This window comes from Heptranchias perlo, chromosome 7, assembly GCF_035084215.1.
Source record: "Heptranchias perlo isolate sHepPer1 chromosome 7, sHepPer1.hap1, whole genome shotgun sequence".
Lineage (NCBI taxonomy): Eukaryota > Metazoa > Chordata > Chondrichthyes > Hexanchiformes > Hexanchidae > Heptranchias > Heptranchias perlo.
This window is the reverse complement of record NC_090331.1, coordinates 41,069,825-41,091,612: the sequence shown is the minus strand read 5'-3', so window position 1 is coordinate 41,091,612 and position 21,788 is coordinate 41,069,825. Positions and strand designations below refer to the sequence as shown.

At 43.6% G+C, this 21,788-nt stretch overlaps 1 protein-coding gene across 2 annotated transcripts in view; it reads right to left on the bottom strand.

Moving 5' to 3' along the window:
* The window catches only part of ifih1 (interferon induced with helicase C domain 1), a 118,507-nt gene extending 97,323 nt beyond the window's left edge, over window positions 1-21,184 (bottom strand). The window contains exons 1-4 of one of the 2 annotated variants that reach the window (XM_067987372.1): window positions 21,121-21,184; window positions 20,704-20,961; window positions 19,707-20,388; window positions 4,651-4,822 (exon numbers count right to left, since the gene is read on the bottom strand). In XM_067987372.1, coding sequence (XP_067843473.1) covers window positions 4,651-4,822; window positions 19,707-20,162 — 628 coding nt within the window. In that variant the 5' untranslated portion in view covers window positions 20,163-20,388; window positions 20,704-20,961; window positions 21,121-21,184. Of the gene's footprint in view, window positions 1-4,650; window positions 4,823-19,706; window positions 20,389-20,703; window positions 21,072-21,120 lie in introns of those variants that run through there. The other variant, XM_067987373.1, reaches the window with a different exon arrangement.
* Window positions 21,185-21,788: the final 604 nt, after the last annotated feature.

Sequence of the window (21,788 nt, the reverse complement as noted above, 5' to 3'; positions counted from 1 at the left end):
TCTAAGTCCTTCTGCAATATGCACCATATCATCCAGGTGTCAACTTGGCTCGGTTGGTAAGACTCTTGCCAATGGTCAGAAAGTTGTGGTTTCAAGCACACAGTAGAACTTGAGCACATATTAGGCAAGCACTTCATGCAGCACTATGGGAGTGCTGTAATGTTGAAGGTGTCATCCTCTGAAGGAGAAGTTATATCGAGGTCCCATCTGCTTGTTCATGTGGACATTGAAGTTCCCATGGCTCTTAAAGAAGGGCAATAAGTTCTCCAACATTCCTCCCTCAAAAAAAATCCTTGCTGTTTGTGAGATATTACCAATAAAATAAATATCTCCAGATTAGGCACTTGATCTGTTCCAATGCCACTTTGTAATAGGCACCCAAGAACAGCTAAGGTAACTCATCTTGATTTTTCCCCTTATTGCACAAACTGATCACCTGGCCAAGACTGGAAATGGTCCCAGTCAGGAATTAAGGGCAAAATCTGCATTGTGGCACTCAACAGCACAGTACATAAGTGCAACAAAACACTTCATCATTCTTGAGAATTGAAGACTGATATAAATCAGGAAGTAGCCATTTCAATTAATTTTCAATGCAGTGGCATACATGACCGATAAAATGTATTAAAAGGTTAACTCAGAGATAGCTGCAGAATAGAAAAAAAGTGCCATTTACTTTAGAAAATATCATAACAACATATTAAGGAGTCCAGTACCTGAAAGTTTCATGACCGTACAACTTTAAAGATTAAAAAAATAAACTCATCTATGAATGGGTGTGATGGCAAGAAAATGTACTATAATTTAATATAGCTTTATGCTTTTACATACACCAACATTCAATAAAAAAAATGTCTACATCTTACTTTCACCTCTGAAAAATGATTTCCTGACAGACACAACATGAAAAATGATTTCCTGACAGACACAACATGCAACATGGTTATGTCATTACACTGCAGGTTGCAAGATTTATTGTTTTAAAAAAGGGGATAGGACCTCTGGCATTTGAAAAGTGAGAGACTTTTTAGCTTCAAATAAGGAGGATGTTGTTCCATTATTTTCTCATTTGAAAGTGCTCTATTTCCATTGAGAATGGTCAGAGACACTCAGTAAAATGACAGCACCATCTGTGTCTCATAACTTCAGCTTGGAAATATACATACTGTGTAGAAACAACCAGTCTCACTAATTAAATGCTCCAGAGTATTCAGATTTTTCTAATAAAATCAGTAGGCCGTGAATCATAGAATACTAAACATTATTTTATAATGTGCTACAAAAAGAATTGTATTATATTTTACTTTACATTAACTATAGTCCTCATTCACTACTATTCCAGAGCTGGATAGAACACTTCCTCTTATTACACAATGGATATATAAAGTGAATGCATATACAGTTCCAAAATTCTCATTTGCAAAATAATGCAATGTAAATGAATGAAAATAAGTCATTTATTAATTTTGCATAATATTTAAATAAATATTTAAGCAGTTGTGCAGAGGTATTGAGCGCATCAGATCAGATTCAAATATTACAGAAAAATAAAGATTCACAGCTTGTCTAATACTACATTTACATTTTGGATTGGTTCTCCTTCCACCCCCAATCAGCAGTAGCTGGGAGTGGAGCTACTTTGACGTCAGTGACATTTACACAGGCAGTAAATTGATTACCACCCATCATGGGGGAAATAGTCCATCTGCTATCAAATGGTTCAAAATAAATTGACATATTCAGTAGCTAATCATAATTAAGTATGTCTTTTTGCAACAATCACTTCCAGTGGCCTGCTAAGCATTGATACTGCACTAAACAAGATTTTGAACCTCTGTGCTCCCTGTCTTTTTGCTCCACTGTTTGCAGCTGTAATGAGTTTTATCAGTTATTCCTGAGCTATAAAATGAAATGCACTATTCAGATTAATGAGAGGAAGATTAGGTCAGTCAACACATGGCTGGTGCAGGATGGGAGGGTTCACATTCTTGGGGGCTTGGACCAATTTCTGGAACAAGGGAAGGTTATAGTAAGGGGGCAGCCTTCACCTGAATTGAAATGACCCCGACGTCATTGCAGAGAGGTTAAATAGAGCAGTGGGGGAGTAGTTAAAATAATATGTTGGGGATGGGGAAACTTTAATGGCCTGATTTTAATTCTGGGCCAGTTTTGGACAGCGGTGTAAATTAGAAACTCACCCGCTGTTCCACAAATGATGCCCAGTTACTTTGACGCCAAGACCTCATTTAAATCTCACCGGACGACTTCTCAATCTGCCAGGGTGGCAAATCGGTAGAAAATGGCATAAAATCGCGTGGCCTGGACGCTGCCCACCGTTAGCAGTTAAGTGGCGGGATCGGCTGCTACTCCTCCAGACCCCACAAGGAAAGCTTTTAAAAAATGAAAAATGTAGCTTTTTAGGCCTCTTCTGGCAGGGTTGGCCTGGCAGGAAACTCACTTATGCTTCCCACTTAGGCCACCGAGTAAAAATTGCAGTCGGGTCCGAATGACGTCATAGGGACCCAACATGCATATGTTAAAAAGGACCCCGCTGACTTTGAGCAATTGTCTTGCCGCCTGCTCGGGAGACCAGGTGAAAGTCGGAACCTGTCAGCTCTGAGTGGCTCCAGAGTGGGTAAGTAACTTGGGTAATTTTAACTGCCCACCCACCTGGTTTCTGAGGGCGGGTGGGGTTAAAATCACCCCCAACTTTTCTGGCTAGAGAGGGAGAGCATGATTAATAAAGCTACTGGAATAAAAGCAGAAGACTTGGCTGAAATAAATAGCGAGGCAATATAATAGAAGGGGAAGAAACAGACTATGAGGTAGTGAGAGATAAAAACACTGTTGTAGAAGGGGCAAGGAATATCAAAAAAACAAAATGAGAAAATCCAGAAAAAGAATAAGGGATCCGGTCCACAAAAATTGGAGTCAGGAATGAGTGATATGCGCAAAGCATTCAAAACAAAACTGAAGAAATTAGAAGCATTAATAATCATGGAGGGATACGATAATGGGCCGGAACTTGCTCTGACCGGTGTGGCAAGCCTCTTCACACATCCTGTGGATAAAAAATACGAATATACTCACTGCGTAGGCCACGACGTCCATTTGCTTAATTTTGAAATCTTCTCCAGTGGTGCACTCAGAGATCAGCGCAGGCCATGTGCGCATGCAAAGACTGTGAGAACGCAAGCCCTGCCCACAAGCAGGCAAGTAATACTCATTCATTTAAAGTGACATTGCCTATGTTAGTCTAAATAAAAATTTAACATAATAATATACCTTATTATAAAAAGGCAAGGAAATGATTTATTATGCACTGAAGCATTAAGTTTTTTAAAAATTAGTTTTTAAAAAATGACCAAAAAATATTAAAATAGGAATAATTAGACATTCCACATTTTTTAAATTTAATTTTTTGTTGTTTTGCAGTCATTATAAGTCTCTGCACTTTTAAAAAGTAGTGTAGGGCTGGTATTCTCAAGCATATCTTCTCGTGGTACAAGTCTCTTCGTTCCAGCTGGGCAGATGGATATGTTTACGATTGTTTGTTGATTGTGTTTGATTGTATAGGATTGTGGCGTAGTTGGCTCTTTAATTCGGGACTGTCAAAACGCCGTTGAACCAATCAGAGCTAGTTCCCGATTAACGTGCATGTGCGCATTCCCGAACTTGCTCCGATGGATTCGACAGCGGATGGACGCCATCACGGAGTGGCGTCCAAGGTAAGTAAGTTCTGGGCCATAGTCACTACAACAGAAACATGGCTTAACTTTGGACAGGACTTATTATTCCTGGTTATATTATTTTCAGGAGAGATAGAGAGGTAAAAAGGTGACCATGTTAGTGGAGGACTCTACCACAGTATTAGAATATAAGAATATCCTACAGGGTTGCATGAAGACAGATTCCACATGGATAGAGATAACAAATGGGAAAGGAAATTTCCTCTGTTTGGGAAGTCAGTGAGAGCGGAGCGGTTAGGAAAAACTTTTTACAGAGGGTTGTTGGAGCATGGAATGCTTTGCCATGATTGAGGTAGAGACCATTACATCGTTTAAGGAAAAACTGGATAAGATGTTGAAGCACAGGAAGGCTATGAAGGAGATCAGGGCAGTGGGAATAGTTTTGGATTACTTTAGCAAAGAACCAAAACAGATACTATGGGCCCAATAGCCTCTTTCTGTGTTGTAAACTTCTATTGTTCCACGATACACTGAGATGTCATAAATCTGTATATGCTCAGACAGTTTTACTTGATGATTGGCAGAAATTTATTGCAAGCCTCTAAATCTATTTTCTGATTTAGTCCATCAGATTTTAGGTGTTGGAAAGATGAAAATTTATTTAATTTACTCCCCATTTTCCCAATGAAATGGATGATATGTGAATTGCAGTTTATTACTATCTATTTAAAGACTTATTACTACGTTGGAGTTCATAAATCTGTATTTTAAATACATATGCAAATCCATGACTTTGCAAAACAGCTATCAGTGTTGACTCAACATTGTAAGAAACTAGTCAGCTATTATTCTGTATCAGCTTTAAGACAGAATGTCAGGTATAAATGCAACTAATATATCTGTATAAATGCATATGTATATACAGATATAGTGGTATGAAAATTAATAGTTCAGAACTTACCTGTTTCAGTTATGCTATCATTGCCAACTAACATGTTTGCAAGGTCCTCATGCCCAGTATTTTGTAGTACAGTCAAAAACTTGGAGAACCAGCCAGGAGGTTTCATCACTACTCTGTGCAATAATGCTCGGATTCCTGCTTTATTTCCAGCTTTAGTGGTTTCACTCAAAATCTAAAAAGACAGGTTCAGATTAGCATTAAAGAACATTATCACAGTTATGAATTGGTTTACACATTTTTTATTCAGACAATTTGGTAATGTTGATTGAGGAAGTCACTGAGAGAATAAATAGTACCACAGAATCTTTAGCATTCGCCTGAACCAGGGTAAGCAGACGGGGCCTCAATTTGATATCCTGGCCAAAGGATGGCGTCTTCAACAATGCAGCACTCCCTCAGCACTGCACTGAAGTGCCAACCTAGATTACATGATTACTTTCCTGGAACAAAGTTTGAACCGATAACCTTCTGACTCAAGAGGATAGCTATCTACCAACTGAGCCAAGCTGATGATATAATTAAGTCACTGCGCTTCATGGTACTTAATTCTATGTGAGACCTGATAAGGGGCTATATGTTACTCAAAGTCTTGGAGCTGCTCCTGCTCTATCACCATAACTTCAGTGGAAGTGCAGCAGAAACCCAGTTTATATCTCCGGTGAAGTTACAGCTCTGGAGCAGGAGCAGCACTGAGGAAATTTCAGGCTCTTATGTCTGTGCACACATCTTGTCTACCTTACCTCCTGTTGTCACATTTTTTTCAAGTTTTCCCTTATAAATTCCTATGTCCACATTCTTAGTGAAAATGGCTTATGTAAATATATCATTCTGTAATTGCACAATCTGGCCACTAGATGGCATTGCATTGTATTTTCCGCACAAATTACTCAATGTTTTCTGAAAATTTTTGATCTACCATAACTGAAATTTCTAATGTTTACAATAAGGGCTTAAACAAAAAAAATTAAATGTAAATAAATATTTCACAATAACACAATCAAATCTATCTACTGAATTGTCTTTTAATGCCTTCATTAAAGTTTTTACTTGAAGGCCTCAGCCTCTCCCAAAAGCCTGGGCTTGGACTCGATATTTTTACCCAGGGTTGTGACACTGTGAGCTCAATTTGGATTGTGCAGTCTGAGCATGTGCAGTGTACTTAATTTCCACAGATACATCAGGACCATTCAGCTCTATTGATCTGAATTTTTCTTTTGCCTCTAGCAGTTTCTGGTTGAGTCAAAATGAAAAAGATAACTATATACTGATTACATACCTGTTGTAGCTTTGTTTTGTGTCCTATGCACTTCAGAAAGTGTACTAGAGAGATAGACTTTCCTCATACTAATATTAGTACAATTTGAAAAAGGTTGAATTTTGAAGCCAACTAATTATCTCACCTGTGAGACAGAACTTCTAATTTTTAGCAGCCATTAAACAGGCAGACAGACAGTCAAAGTGTATTACTCATTCTATTCTGATTTGAATTTTTCAAGCAGCAAAGCCTTTTTTAGGGGGAAAAAAAAGGGGAGGGTAGGAGGAAGATAGAGAAACTGGTTGACAGTGATGATGCCTCTCACCATCTTTAGTGGGAGAGGGAGTGATGAGAGGATACTTTTTACATAGAATCTACAGCACAGTAACAGACTATTCGGCCCAACTGGTCGATGCCGGTGTTTATGCTCCACACGAGCCTCCTCCCACCTTACTTCATCTCACCCTATCAACATTTCCTTCTATTGCTTTCTCCCTCATGAATTTATTTAGCTTCCCCTTAGATGCATCTGGGCTAATCGCCTCAACCACTCCATAAGGTAGTGAGTTCCACATTCTCACCACTCCCTGAGTAAAGAAGTTTCTCCTGAATTCCCTATTGGGTCTTCCATCCAGATCCAGAATTGGCAAGGTGAAGTCAATGTGATAATTTCCTTGGTGACCAAAGATAAACCACACCAGCCCCACCCACACAGCCTTGTGGGCAAAGACTGCCAAAATGGAATATGTGAACTGACTGTCAGTCCCAAGTGCAACATGAAGGCCAGGTAAGGTATGGATTTTTATAGTCAAGTATGTGTTAATCATGGTAAAGGGCTGCACTATAGTTAATGGCTTATTCATGATAAGGGATTGCACTGTGCTTACATATGTATTTCATTTTAAAGGGTGCATTATGGGAATGTATGAGTTATTCATGATGTGAGCACAATGGCTATGTGTTATTCATGGTAAGGGGCTGACTGTGGTTATATATGTGTAATCCATCATAAGGGGCTCCAGTAGAATTCTGAAACAAATGAAAAAGGAGGCCCATCTGTGCTCATCTATCCATTAGATGGTGCCACCTTGTGCACTGCCCTCTTCAACCAATATGAAGTGGTAGAGGATGCAATGGGAGTGAGGGTGTGAGGGAAAGTACGTGCTTGGGGAATGGGATGGGAATGGAGCTGCTAAAGGCCATATTGTCCCCATAAATTCCACCCGAAATGCAGCCGGTTGCTTCCTTTCCATTACCTGCCACCTCCCTCCAAAAATGAAAAAAAAAGACAGAGAAAGACACAAAAAAGAAAAAGTTTAGGAAAGAGAAGCTGAAGGGAAGAGAAAGAAAGACAGAAACAGAAGAGAAGAAACAGAGAATGAAACAGCAACATGAAGACAACAGAAACAAGTAAAAGAGACAATATTCTCTAATTTATCATGTGCAAAGACAGAAGAGAATGACTAGTAAATGCAAGGTTTTTTTTGTAGCAATTAAATAAAAAACTGAATTGCCACTGAACAGAGAATTTATCCCACCATTGTGAAGGCCCAGAAAATGGCATATGCAATGTTTATAAACCATCTGGCAGCCAGTATGCCTAATCTCACTCAACATACATGGTTCCCAGAATTGGTAGGAACCCGGTGCTAATTAAGCACCGGTATCTTTTTGGCAACCATAAAATGGTATCCTAATATAGCTAGGCAACAAGATGGCATGGCTCAGTCACTACCTATGCAATGAAGCAGAAGCAACGTAGACAGATCTCCTCTGACATACCCAATTAGGAGTGCCAGGGTCTATAAATACATGTCTGTCTTTGGAAATTGACAGGAGTGAACATACTAGATGAACATGAAGATTTTGGCACCTCATGAAATAATCATCCTGATTTAATTCATGCAACATAATAAGAACATTCAAAATAATTCCCATCCTCCTAACTTTCTTAGTCACAATTTGTAATGCAGCTGTAATTGTGAAGACCAGGGGCCCGATTTTACCACCCGCTACCGGGTGCGTTCTCGGCGGAGGGGCCCCGAAAATCCCGAAATCCAGGTGCGGGACCGGATCGCGCCTCGATCCCGCCCACTTCCAGGTTCCCCGATGACACACCGGCGTGCGCGTGCAGCCCCCGCTGGTGGGAATCCCGCAGGCAATTAAAGCCAGCAGAATGCCACTTGAGAGTATTTACTTTGCTTGTTCAGGTCATTAACTGACCTGATTAAGGGACTGTGTGTGATTTTTGATCAACATGGGACTGTTTCCCACACTGGGGGAAACACTCCCAGCTCGAATGGACGTGTTGCAGCTGTCAGCCTGTGGCAGCTGCAAAGGTCCATTTGACAGGACGGGTGGGGGGGGGTGGGGGGAGACCCTCAGCCATTGCAGGAGGCCGCTCTGTCACTTGGGACAAAGTTTGGCCTCCACCACCCTCCTCCTGACGGTCAAAGTCACCAACCTGCACACTTACCCCGGGGTCCAGAGACATGTACCTACCTTGCTCACCCCCTCAGATGTACATCTTGCGGATGGGGGCCGCTGTAGCTGCAGTCATGACCTCCTCGGAGGGCGAACAGCATCACCAGCCTCACCAGCCTCGCCATCCACGCCGTCCACCTCTGACACGTGGAGCTCCACAACAGAGTGCTGTGACACATCCACCTGTACAGCAGGAGGGAGGGCTACCACAGAGAGAGATGCGTCGCAGAGGGCACTACCCTCGCCACAAGTTCCACAGACCGAGGCTCAGCCTCCTGGACCTCTCTGAGCAGCAGTGCACACGGAGGCTCAGAGTCAGTCGACATGTAGCCGTGGACATCTGCAGCCTCTTTCATGCCGAGCTGCTCCTGGCTGGCCCGTGCACCATCTTCCTACCTGTCGCTGTCAAAGTCACCACTGCCCTCCCGAATTTCTGCTCCACAGCCTTCCAGGCTGCAACCGGGGACATACCCGATGTCTCTCACTCATCTGCGCAGAAGAGCCCTGCAAATACACCTACACCCACTCTGCAGTGACACACTGGGTGGGCATCAGTGGTGGGTCCTCATGGGGATACCCAGGAGCGGGCATTATTGCACAAACCGGACAGGATTTGTAAAGACATGGCAGTAGTGGTGCCAATATAATGTGTGATGTGCGTTGTTCTGAAATTCAATATAAGTAACAACCATGACAAACCCTCAAACACCCTTGTGCATCCCCTTCATGCTCATGACACGTTTGCCTTACGCTGCCTACTGCACACATGTGATGCATGCCGTGGCTGCAGCACAGGTGGTGGCAGGTTGAGTGAGGCTGGCCGTGAGAGAGATGCACGAGAGGGTGAGTATGGGATAGAGCCATGAGATTGTATGAGGATTGGGTTGAGTGGTAGTGGCGGGATGAGTACTGGCGAGGTGAGTAGGTGCAGGTAAGATGAGGATGGGGTTTGAGTGGGTATGAGGGGTGATGTGACAGAGTTGTGTTGGCAGTGCCGAAGGAGATGTGGGGTGGGGGCAGTGATGTGGCAGACGGAGTGTAGGGGAACGACTATGTGTACTCACTTTGGATGACCTACTGAGGTCATTGGACTGCCTCCTGCACTGTATGCAGGTGGGCGATATGTTGGTGGTGCAGGTGACCTCCTCTGCCACCTCGAGCCAGGCCTTCCTGGTGGCGGAGGCGTGCCGCTTCCTCCCGCCCGCCAGGTGTAAGATCTCTGTCCTCCCCCTCCTCCTCACCCCATGTATTAATACCTGGAGTGAGGCATCATTAGACTGGGAGCAGCCTTCCCCCTGGCCTGCTCCATGCAGTCATGTTTGCTATTGGTTGCAGCATCTGTCAGTGCAGGACTGCCCCTTTAAATAGAGCGCCTCCAGCTGACAGATCTTACTGCGCATGCGCAGCCCGCCCGACGCACAGATCAACAGCGTGGAACCCGGAGCAGCAGGTAAGTGAATCCAATTAGCGGGTTGCCTGCTACGATCGCGCGGGAAACCCACTAATTTCACCGGGCGCGTTAAAAACGCGCCCGATTGACCACCCGCCGAGAACCCGCACCCCTGGTAAAATCGGGCCCCAGAAGTCTTGTCTAGCAAAATGAAGGCTTTAAGACGACTGCAGAAATGCACAAGGGAAAAGAAAGCAAAATGTTAAATACAGAAGGAGATAAATGCTTACTGCCAAAAAAAAACCTAGGCCCCAAATTTAACTCCGGGTGGGAGGGTGCAGCAGAAAACAGCCCCAGGGTATTTTAACTCCCGGAACTCATTATTAATCTCACAGGCAGGTTTCCCACCGATTGGCTGACGCAACAGGAAACCCACCCACTTTGGCAGCAAAATTTCCAGCAAGCCGGTCAAAGGCCTATTTAAAGTGGCAGTGCACCTCTTAAATTGAGGTTGCATTGCCTTCTGGCTCAATTTTGCTGAACAGGGATGGGGTACATCAGAAAAATTGTGGAAGCAAGCCCCCAGGTTCTCTGAAGCCTCTCTGGCGGTCCTGCTGGAAGAGGTACCCCACGCACTGAAAGAAGGATGCCTAACATGAGGTCCATCAGGCCTGGAAGGAGATGGCAGAGGTGGTTAGCTCCAAAAGCATCACCCCCAGGACCTGGATTCAATGTCAGAAAAGGTTCAATTACTTCAGTAGAGTAGTGAGGGAGAGTACAGCTCTGCATTCTCCATTTCTCTCAGTAATATCTGCCAACAGAACTGCCCACTGCCTCCCCCAGCAATGTGATCTATTCCCTCCCCTCCATCACTTCTCCACCACCCAAAGCACATATATAATATAATTTTAACTACAGACAAAATATCTCAAGTGCTTTAAGCAATAGAGATGTACAGACTGTATTCTGCCTGCAGACAATCTGTCTGATGCATCATTCAATGACTGCCATAGCTAGAACTTTGGTTAAAAATATGACTGATCTCATTTTTAATATAATAGTACATGCTATGCCATTTCTCAATCTCATTACAAAGACACAGTCTCCTCTTGCTCTTTTAACAGCAGCCACTAGTAGCATAGTCTTCCCACTTTCTCGCCTTTGCAGAATTAGCAACTTCTCTCATTGGTCCTTCCTCACTTCACACATGTGCTTTCCGTTTAACACCTCCCCACTCTGCTTGCATCTTGCTGCTTCTCCCTCTCAGCACCTGCACAACAAGAGAAGCCCCACACATCTGCATTCTCCTTTGCTGAAGACACTCACTAACTCTTGCTCTTTCATTCTGCAGGATAAAATGACATACAACACAAGGGAGAGGGGTAAGGCCGGTGGGAGGATCAGCCAACATCATGAACCTCTCCGAGCTGGAGCAGCAAACACTGAAAATCAGTGGCCCCTCCACAGCTGTCAGAGTAGCAGATTTCGAGACTGGGGGCTTATCTGAACAGGGCCTCTGACTATTACTTGCACCCCTTCATGTACCTCAGAAAAACATACAATCAGACAGCTTGACTACATCAAGCTGCATTGTGATGCCTGTCATCTGCTACTGTCCAGCCTGAGTGCCATTCTAACTCTTGTCCCTTTTCTTTTAGCTCCTTCTCAACAGCCACAACCTGCAGAAGAAGACACCTCAGAGGAGGAGAATCCTTCTGAGGAGGCACCATCATGCACTCCATCCCTCCCAAGCACCAGCAGAGAGATTGGCACCTGCTGGGTTAGAGAGCAAGTAAGAAACATCTGCAAGTAGTGAGGTACCCAGCACTAGTGAGCAACAGCAGGTACAGGTGGCAGGGACAGCCCAGAAGACAGCTCGCCACAGGGTGAGGTTGTCTCCTAGCTCTGCTGAGGAAGAGAAATATGAGGACTTCAAGGTCCAGTTATGTAAAGAAAACTGCTTGCCTCATACAAGCAGTTATACCAAGTATTGGAAGACCTGCCAAGGAGTTTCACCACCATGGCTGATAGTATGGAGGAGTCCGCTTCCAGCCTGTATGATGTCATCCCCCAGGGCATCAGCTCTGTACCTTGGTACCTTGAGAACATAAGAAATAGGAGCAGGAGTAGGCCATACGGCCCCTCAAGCCTGCTCCACCATGCAATAAGATTGTGGCTGATCTTCTACCTCAGTTCTATTTTCCCGCTTTATCCCCACATCCCTTGATTCCCTTCGTATCCAAAAATCTATCGATCTCAGTCTTGAATATACTCAACGACTGAGCATCCACGGCCCTCTGGGATAGAGAATTACAAAGATTCACAAACCTCTGAGTGAAGAAATTTTTCTTCATCTTGGTCCTAAATGGCCGACCCCTTATCTTTAGACTATGACCTCTAGTTCTAGACTCTCCAGCCAGGGGAAACAGCCTCTTAGCATCTACCCTGTCAAGCCCTCTAAGAATTTTATACGTACAAGATTCATCTCCAGGGATGCTGCAGCCAGGCCCTCATAACAGCAGTCAATGTTGACAGCCGTTGCAGCTTTGATGGAAGCTCAAATGGGTTGGTCACTTGGGTGAGATAAGAATTCACTCCAATGTTGTGTTTGAAATTAAAATCATCACCGTTAACACATTTGGAACTTTGATCTATAGTTTCTTTTTATTGCAGCTTGTCAATCTGCATTGTCTGAATGTCATTAGTATATAGGTTGGATGTCTGGTTTCAATGTTCTTTCATGCAGGATCACAAGGGAATGGTGAAGGAGTAACAAGGGCTGTTAATGCAGAGGATTTTTTTTTGTCACTTTTCAAGTAAGGGGATTGAGGAGGTCACCGAAATTGTTACTCTATCTGTTTCCTGGCCTCCCTAGCTGCAGTGTGTTGTGCTGGTGCTCCTTCTTGTGGTTCTCCCCCACCTTCATCCAGTAATTCCTTGTCTGTTGATGCTTCTTCTTATGGCTCCTCCAACCGCAATCCTCTTTGTATTGCCAGGTTGTACAGAATACAGAAATCTACAATGATGTGGCCTACTTTGTTTGGGCCATGTTGTAAGCAGCCCCCAGAGCAATCAAGGCACCTGAATCTGCTTCAAAATGCCAATGGTATGCTCACGAATGTTCCTGGTGGTCCCATGGCTCTCATTATACCTGTCTTATTCAGGCGTGGTAGAGTTGCGGAGGGGTGTCATCAGTCATGTTTGTAGGAGGTATTGCTTGTCCCCTAGCAGCCATCCTCTGATGTCCCTGGATGGGTGCAAAAGTGGGGGGATGGATGAGTGTCATAGGATGAGGACATTGTGGCAGCTGCCAGCTAAACTGGCACACACTTGCTTTATCCTTTTGTGGTGATCACATACCAATTATACATTGATGGAGTAGAAGCACTTCCTGTTTATAAAAGCTCCTAGCTCGTCTTCTGGTGTCCTGATAGCTACTAGTGCAATCTGTTACACGAGGGAAGTCAGCCACTGCTCTAACTCCCAGAGCTCTCTCATTGTTGCTGTTGACATCCATTGGGAAGGTAATGTACTGGTTTGCTCTAGCAAGGAGGGCATTGCTGACCTGTTTCTTGTAGCTGTGCGTTGCAGACTGGAAGATGTGCGTGATGTCCTCTGTAGCAGCCTGGAAGGAATCTGTGGGGAAAAAATGTTAATGGCAGTGGTGACTGACAGCCACTGGCAAAGCATGGCCTCCTGGTCCAGCAGGTCCTATTGAAGAAGGGTGCACAGCGTCCTCATGCTCTGCTCCTCAGATATCCAAAAGACTGACTCGGCCTGTGGGCTGGATAAAGCCTATAGCTCAATAAATGGGGGGAAATATCTCCAAGACGTGGGGAGGATGAGCACCAGTGGCCTGGATCACAGGGTAGGTATTTAATGCTATGAGGAATAAAACAAAGGCAGTCAAATACTATAAGCTGTTAAAATGGCTAATCAGGGACATGAATTTAAAATTGCTAGGGAAATTAAAATAGAGGATCTGTGTAGATGGGTAGAGAGTGTGAACAATGAGGTCTGACAGGGCTCAGTTTTGGGAAATGTGCTCTTCAACATTTTCATAAAGAACATTAGCATTAGCTTCATCTCAAAGCTTGCAGACTACAAAATAGCAGAAGTGACTAATATGGTAGAAGATGGGGACAAGCTGGCGGAACACTGAATATTTGGGGAGGTGGGCTGACAATTGACAAATGCCACTTTATGTAGATAGGTATAAAATCATGCACTCAGGAATACAAAATAAGCAGCGGAATTATAGGCTTAATGGGAAAATACTGTCAAGGATGAATCAGGTAAGTTATTTGGGATCATTTCCTCAAGCCAATGTCTGGCTGCTGTCAAGAAACAAAATTAGATGTTTATTTTTTTTTTAAAAGGAATATCATGTAGATTGAAGGCTATCCTGCCAGCGTTGGTCAGGCCACAATTGGGGTATTGTGAGCAATTCTGGAATCTCAGGAAGTATGTAGTTGAGCTGGAAAAGGTGCAGTGGAGAGCCACTAGAATAATATGGGGATTAGAGAATTAAACAGCGGAGAAGAGTGAGGGGCATATGATGGAGCTATTCAAATTAATAATGCTTAGGGAAAATTTAGACTGAGGGATATTTGATTTTGCACAGAATAGCAGAAAAAAGGGATATGTTTAGAAGCTGAAAAGGGGTGGATTCAGGCAGGGTGTAAGGAAGCATTACTTCATTGAGAGAGTGGTCAGTTTATGGAATTGCATACCAAGAGAGGTTATAGGGACAAATAATTTAGATTTCCAAGGTCAAATTGGTCAAGTATCTTGGAAAGGAACGTACAGGTTGCAACTGCTAGAACAGTAGGAAGACAGACCCAAGATCTTTTCTAGCTTTGGGATTTTCTATATTTCTTTCTATTTTTATTGCTGTATACATATAAAATGTGTTTTCTGTAATGATAGGGATTCAAAACAGTGCAGACACTGGGCTAGGTTTTTGGCCATGTTGCACCCGTTTTTCAGGCGCTATATGGCCACCCAAATTGACGTCTGGAATGCGCGCGCACGCTTCTAGCGTGACGTGCGCCAGATGCCATCTTGGTAAAGGGGTTCACGGAGACGCAGATAATGAACACCAGCTGCATTTAAATTAAAGGAGAATATGCGTTAGATTAGCGTGCAACGCTGATTTAAAGGGATAGATACGATTTTGGCACTCAATGCTGCAGCCAACGCATTGTCTTAATCAAGTCCAGCTGAACATGTCTTAGACGGCCTGGAGGTCTCACCACCGGTGTTATTTAAAGGGATCACACTGAATTTACAGATTAGTTGATGGGTCATTGCTTTTGGCTGCTGATGCATTTGTACCTATTTTTGGAGGTCTCCTATACTTGCATACTAGGATGAGGGGACATAGCCTAACATTTAGAGCCAGGACATGCAGGCGTGAAGTTAGCAAACGCTTCTACGTGAAAAGGGTGAGAAGTTTGGAACGCTCTTCTGCAGACAGCAGTTGATGCTAGCTCAATTGTGAATTTTAAATCTGAGATTGATAGATTTCTGTGAACCAAGGGTATTAAGGGATATAAGGCCCATATGGAGTTAGGTCACAGATCAACCATGATCTCATTGAATGGCGGAACAGGCTCGAGGGGCTAAATGCCACTGCCACTTGCTGCCTCCTGTTAAGCGCCACCTTCTCCTGTAAGAAACTGAGAAGTGTGTCGGTAAGTGTCCTGCAGGATGTCTGGGTGATGTGCTTGCCATGGGTGAATAGCTGTAAGTGTGTGTGACCTGTGAGTTGTGGGTGTGCGGCTTGCAACAGTGGTAATGTGTGAAGGTGAGAAGAAGCATCTGATTGGAAGACTTGAGTACTGACTGAAAGAGTTTGTGGTAGGTGGGTGATTTTGGTTGGTGGGGGGGGGTGTAGTGCGTGGAGCAGTGGGTGCAGCTAGTGGTGCAGTTGGTAGGAGATGTCACTTGACCTCACTCACCTTGACCACTCGTGTCAAAGCACTGAATGTCTTCCTGCACTGCATCCATGTTCGTGGTGCTATGTGCCTGGCATTGACTTTGTCCCCTGCTGCCTCGGAAGCACGTGTCTGGAGGGCCTCTTCTCCCCGCCCCTGCAGATATAGGATGCCCCTCCTTCTGTCCACCTCTTGCACCAAGGCCTCTAGTGCATCATCAGAGAACCTTGGTGCACACTCTCTCGCAGGCCTGGTACAAACTCAGATCGGCAGGTTGGTGAGGTCTGGCGTGCAGATTGGAGGATGTGGGATTTAGTAGTGCACAACCTTTATTCAGTGTTTTAACACCTGCATCTGTGTTTTATCTGTGCGATGTCCGATTTCCGTTCAGACTCCTTGCGGACCCGTATTTTGTTTTTTGAAAATAAGAGATGCAGGCCGCCTTTAAGAGATGCGAGCAAATCACGCCATATTTGCCCCCTTCCTCCCCCTTTGCTGGTGAGAAGTGCGAAGCTGGTGAGAACATCGCAGTTAGGCCTGATTGCTGCGCTACAAACTTTTGCTGCACGCATCGGAACCACCAGGCGCAGGTTAATTGCGCACCATGATGCCCGTCCCCAGATTTGGGGGTTAACCAATTTAACCCCCACTGACTTTCGGAAATTAGGATAAGGGTTCACTCAAGCTACGTCAACATTTACAGGAGATTACCATACAAAATTTTTAAAAAATTTCTTATGATGGAATTCTACCTTTCAAACAAGACATTCCTTTAAATCAGGTGGCAACTGAAAAATATTTACATGTAGGATAAAGTGAATAGCTATATACTGCAAAATAAACCAAGTTAACAGCAAAGTGAGTAGTCTAGCAACCAAAATTGGTTCACCTGTTTTTTTACTCATTCTCGGGATGTGGGCTTCGCCGGCAAGGCCAGCAATTTATTGTCCATCCCTATCCTGACACAACCGAATGGCTTTCAGAGCGCAGTTAAGAGTCAACCACATGGGTGTGAGACCGGAGTCACATATAGGCCAGGCCAGGTAATGACGTCAGCTTTCCTTCCCTATAGGACATTAGTGAATCAGTTGGGTTTTTACAACCATCCAACAGCTTCATGGTTACTTTTACTGATACCAGCGTTTTATTTCCAGATGTTTTAAACTAAATTCAAATTCTCAAACTGCCATGGTGGGATTTGAACTCACGTTCTCCGGATTATTAGTCCAGGCCTCTGGATTACTAGTCCAGTTGTTTCTCTGGACAATTTTCCCCTCCCTAACCTAGGCACCTAACTGAATTATAGCAGTTTCACTACTGCCCTGACCAAGATTAACTAAAACATCACAGTCTGGAGGTTAAAACTGGGTTTGATTGGCCTGATTTTGTGTTAATTCACCAATTAGAATACATGACTTATCACGGTAGTATTGGTTGAATAATTTTTTTTTTTAAAAAAACTTATATTTACATAGCGCCTTTCACAACCTCAGGATGTCCCCAAGTGCTTTACACTTGAAGTGTAGTTGCTGCTGTGAAGTAGGAAATGTGGCAACCAATTTACACACAGCAAAGTACCACAAACAGCAATGAGATAACGACCAGATAATCTGTTTTAGTGATGTTGTTTGAGGGATAAATGTTGGCCAAGACATCGGGGAAAACCCCCCAGCTCTTCGTGGAATAGCACCATGGGACCTTTTATGTCCACCTGAGGAGGACAGACAAGGCCTCAGTTTAACATCTCATCCAAAAGAAAGGTTCAGAATACAAGTCATTTCCTGTATAAATTCAACACAGTATAACAACAACTGTAGTGTTGTCACTCAACATATTTGACATGTTGATGCTAGGAAATTGTATTTAAACCAATAATTTCATAAAATACACATTTTGGTGTCTCCAGAAACAGCCCAAGTTTGGAAGGACAAGGTCAATAATTGCACAACTTTCATAATTGAAGCATACATAGTACGGAAATTCAACACTCCCATCATGAATCTTTACTAAAGCATAGGAACAATACTGTAGTAGCAAATGGAAGTCAATTTTTTGCATTTAATGAAGTGATTCAGAGGAAGAGCACACACTTGGGCATAGACAGTAACCCATCTAAGTTTAAGCATGGAAGGAGGCCATTCAGCCCATTGTATTTGTGCCAACTCTTGACTGGGATAATCGTAAATTAAACCCACAACCTCACTTTTCCCCATAGCCTGGTTTCAAATATTTATCCAATTTTCCCTTAAAAGATGCAATGATCTCTGCTTCGCCCATTGCCTGTAGTAAAGCATTCCATGCTCCAACAACCCTTTGTGTTAAGAAATTTCTCCTAACCTTTCCATGACAATTTTGAATTGATGACCAGTCTTCACTGACACTCTGACCACAGAAAATAGTTTTGATCTTCTATCAAAACTGTTCATATTTTTTTTGAAAACCTCTATTAAATCTTCTCTTGGCCTCCTCTGCTCCAATGTAAATAGTCTCAGTACCTCAACTCTCCCCTCATAACTGCAGTTTCCCATCCCTGGCATCATCCTGGTAAATCTATGCAGTACGCTCTGTATGCCTTTAGTGTCCTTTCTATAATGGAGCGCTCGGTCCAGTGGGCTGAGGCAGTGGTGGAGGCTGGCAATATAATAGAAGTGGAAGAACACTCGGTCACCTAACCAGTGTTTCATACAAATTTATTATTTTTTTTACTTTTGTACCCTATTTATAAACCCAAAATGTTGTTGGTTTTTTCTTTAATGGCTTTATCAATCAGCACTCACGCTTTAAGGAAATTATGCATGTGAATACTTAGGTCTCTCTTTCATCCACACCCTTCAGTGTCTTTTCATTGAGTTTATACGGATATTCTTTTTTTCCCCCTCCCAAAGTGCATTACCCTACATTTATCCACGTTAAATTGCATCTGCTACCTATTTTCTCAGTTTGCTAACCTGTTTATGTCTCCCTGTAGTCTTTTACAATCCTTCTTGCATCCAGTACTTTTGTGTCACCAGCAACTTTCAACCTTATGCCCCCTCTACCCATGTGGTCCCTATGCCCAAGAACAAGTGGACCCAGCATTACCATCATCAAATCCCACACCTTTAACATCCTTGGGGTCACCATTGACCAGAAACTCAACTTGACCAGCCACATAAATGCCGTGGCTACTAGAGGAGGTCAGAGGCTGGATATTTTCCTGCGAGTGGCTCACTTCCTGATTCCCCAAAGCCTCTCTGCCACCTACAAGGCTCAAGTCAAGAATGTGAGGGAATACTCTCCACCTGCCTGGAGCTGCAACACTCAAGAAACTGGACACCATCCAGGACAAAGCAGTCCGCTTGATCAGTAGCCCATCCTCCACCTTAAACATCCACTCCCTCCACCAGTGGTGCACCGCGGCTGCAGTGTGTACTAGCTACAGGATGTACCGCCGTAACTTGCCAAGGCTTCTTTGACAGCACCTCCCAAACCCACGACCTCCACTAACTAGAAGGGCAGCAGGTGCGTGGGAACACAACCACCTCCAAGTCACACACCATCCTGACTTGGACATATATCGCTGTTCCTTCATTGTCGCTGGGTCAAAATGCTGGAACTCTCTACCTAGCAGCACTGTGGGAATACCTTCATCACATGCGGTTCAAGAAGGCTCACCACCACCACCTTCACAAGGGCAATTAGGGATGAACAATAAATGCTGGCCTTGCTAGCAACGCCCATGACCCGAGAATGATTTTTTAAAAAACTCCCAGGGCACACCGTTTCCAACCCTTCTCCAGCTGAGCAACGCCCATTTTACCCTGGTAGGATAATATTCAACTGCAGTGACATCACATGGTTTACTGACAAATTACTTGGAAACAAGAAACCAAATCGGGTTGTAACTACAGTCAATCTGACTTTTTTTTAAAAAAAACTCCAACACATAAAATAGGCCTGTTGAGGCATTCAAGTGTGCATGTTTCCGAAATGAGTTTACGGTACTCACATTCTCCACGTCGTCTGTGGTCAAAATATTGCAGGTACAACAGTGTATAGAAACTTCACGTGGTGTCAGCTTGTCAATCAAAGCTGGGGACAAGAAATTAATGAGTTGCACTTCGAGATCGTTGCGAGCCTCAAGCGATGGAGACATTAGGTTGACCGTATCGGGATCGATGTACTCAGCGGCGTGCGGACAACCCCCTTCCCTCAGGGCGGTGACAAACTCTCCAAACCAGCCCCGCGACAGGGGCTTCTTGCGGATTTTGGAGAGCAGCAGGTGGGCAGCAGCCCGGTTGCCCTGTTGCGCCTTCCTGGCGCGGATCTCCTCCATATCGGCCGCTTCCATGAACTTGATGAAGTCCAGCACTGGCTCCACTTGGATGATCGCGACCAGCCGATTGCGGAAACACTCGATCAGCTCGAGTCGCTGCTGCTCCCGCTCCCAATCGCTGGAGCTCATCTTCCCGCCGCGGGTTCCAGTTATTTGGATTCACGGGTTTAAACAGCCCTGTTTCGCCGTGCTCTGCCCCGGCACTGAGCTCCACTTCCTCCGGCGCTCTGCTTTAAAGCGACAAGTTTCAGTTTCGATTCTTATATCGCAACGCAGCGAAACACCGCTGACGTACACATTGGGGACTTTCGGTGTAATTATGTAGGGAGCAGCAGTAAAGCCCCGATTTCTGTTTCTGTTTGTCAGATAAATTGAACAATAATTAGATTTTCACATACATGTGGGATGTTTGCTTTCTTTGTTTCATAATAAAGGCGAAACATCCCAGGTTTCAAGGTCCAGATGCAACAATATTATTGATGATTATGTCATTGCCACATCCCGTGTACAAAATCTAGTTAAGAGTACACATATCAAGAAAAATATAGAAATAATTAAACTTTTGTCTTTTTCGTTGGAATGTTTTCATTCCTTTAACGTTAAGAGTTCTTTAATCTTGTTTGTAACTTAATGTTTACGGTCACGTTGCTACTCTATTCTTAGTCCTTACCTTTCCCTTTATTGTTTTTCTGTTCTGACATTTTTCCTTCCTCTTTTGCAGTTCATTTCTTGTTCTGGAATATATCTTCCATCCTTAATCCCTTTCGTCTCTTATTCCCCGAGTCCTGATTGTTGCACTTGATGGGGTTCATTTCACACATCAACTTCTCTCCGTTACTCCATGTCCCTGATAGCCAATGCTTGATCCCTTCAAAGTTCTGATATTTTGCAATTTCTGGTCCCCTTACTCAAAAGCGCAGAGTCAAATCTGGGGAACAATGGAATAGTGAGTCTAACCTCTGCGATGGGAAAGATAATGGAAAGTATTATAGGGATAAATGAGCATTTCCAGCAAACAGTGGTTCTAGGGATACCCAACCCAGCTTCAGAAAACAAAGTTCATGTTTGTCAAGCCCGATGTAGTTACCTGCAAAAATTGGAACAATGGATCAAGGAGACTTGGTTCACATCATCCACTTAGATTTTCAAAAGGCTTTCAATAAGGTGCTGCATGAAAATTAGGTCACGTGGTGTGGAGGGCGAACTGGGACCCTTCTGTTTATTATGTCAATTGGTCGGTTGAGCTGCCAATCAAACTGGCTACCACCTTCTTACGTGTGAGCTTCCCTGGCACCACCTCTGCTGGGCTCACATGAATGAACCTATGCCAACAAATGACATCCAATTTATTTTCTGGGATGTGTTGAAAAATTACATTGTCTCCAACTGATATGCTTTGCGAGACATAGCATCATGGTTAGATGCTTCTAACTTGCCTAATTCCTTATGTGCTCAATTCAAATCTGCATTCCCAAAAGCTGGTTGGTTGTTATAGTTTTAATCTCTGTTGAGCTGAATTTAGCATAATAGCAATATCTTAATATAAATTGCCGACAAATTAAGTAGTCATAAGTCTTGAAATGTCTTACTTTCAGCTGTTGGAGAGATAGTCTGGTCTAACAAACCTGGTTGTGGTGAAATTGAAAAGTGAAATGTAAGCAGGATTCTCACTACTTTTTAGTCTTTCTGATGACAGAAAATATACTAAACTATTATCTAATTTATTTACAATTAAATAAAATGCAGAAACAAAGT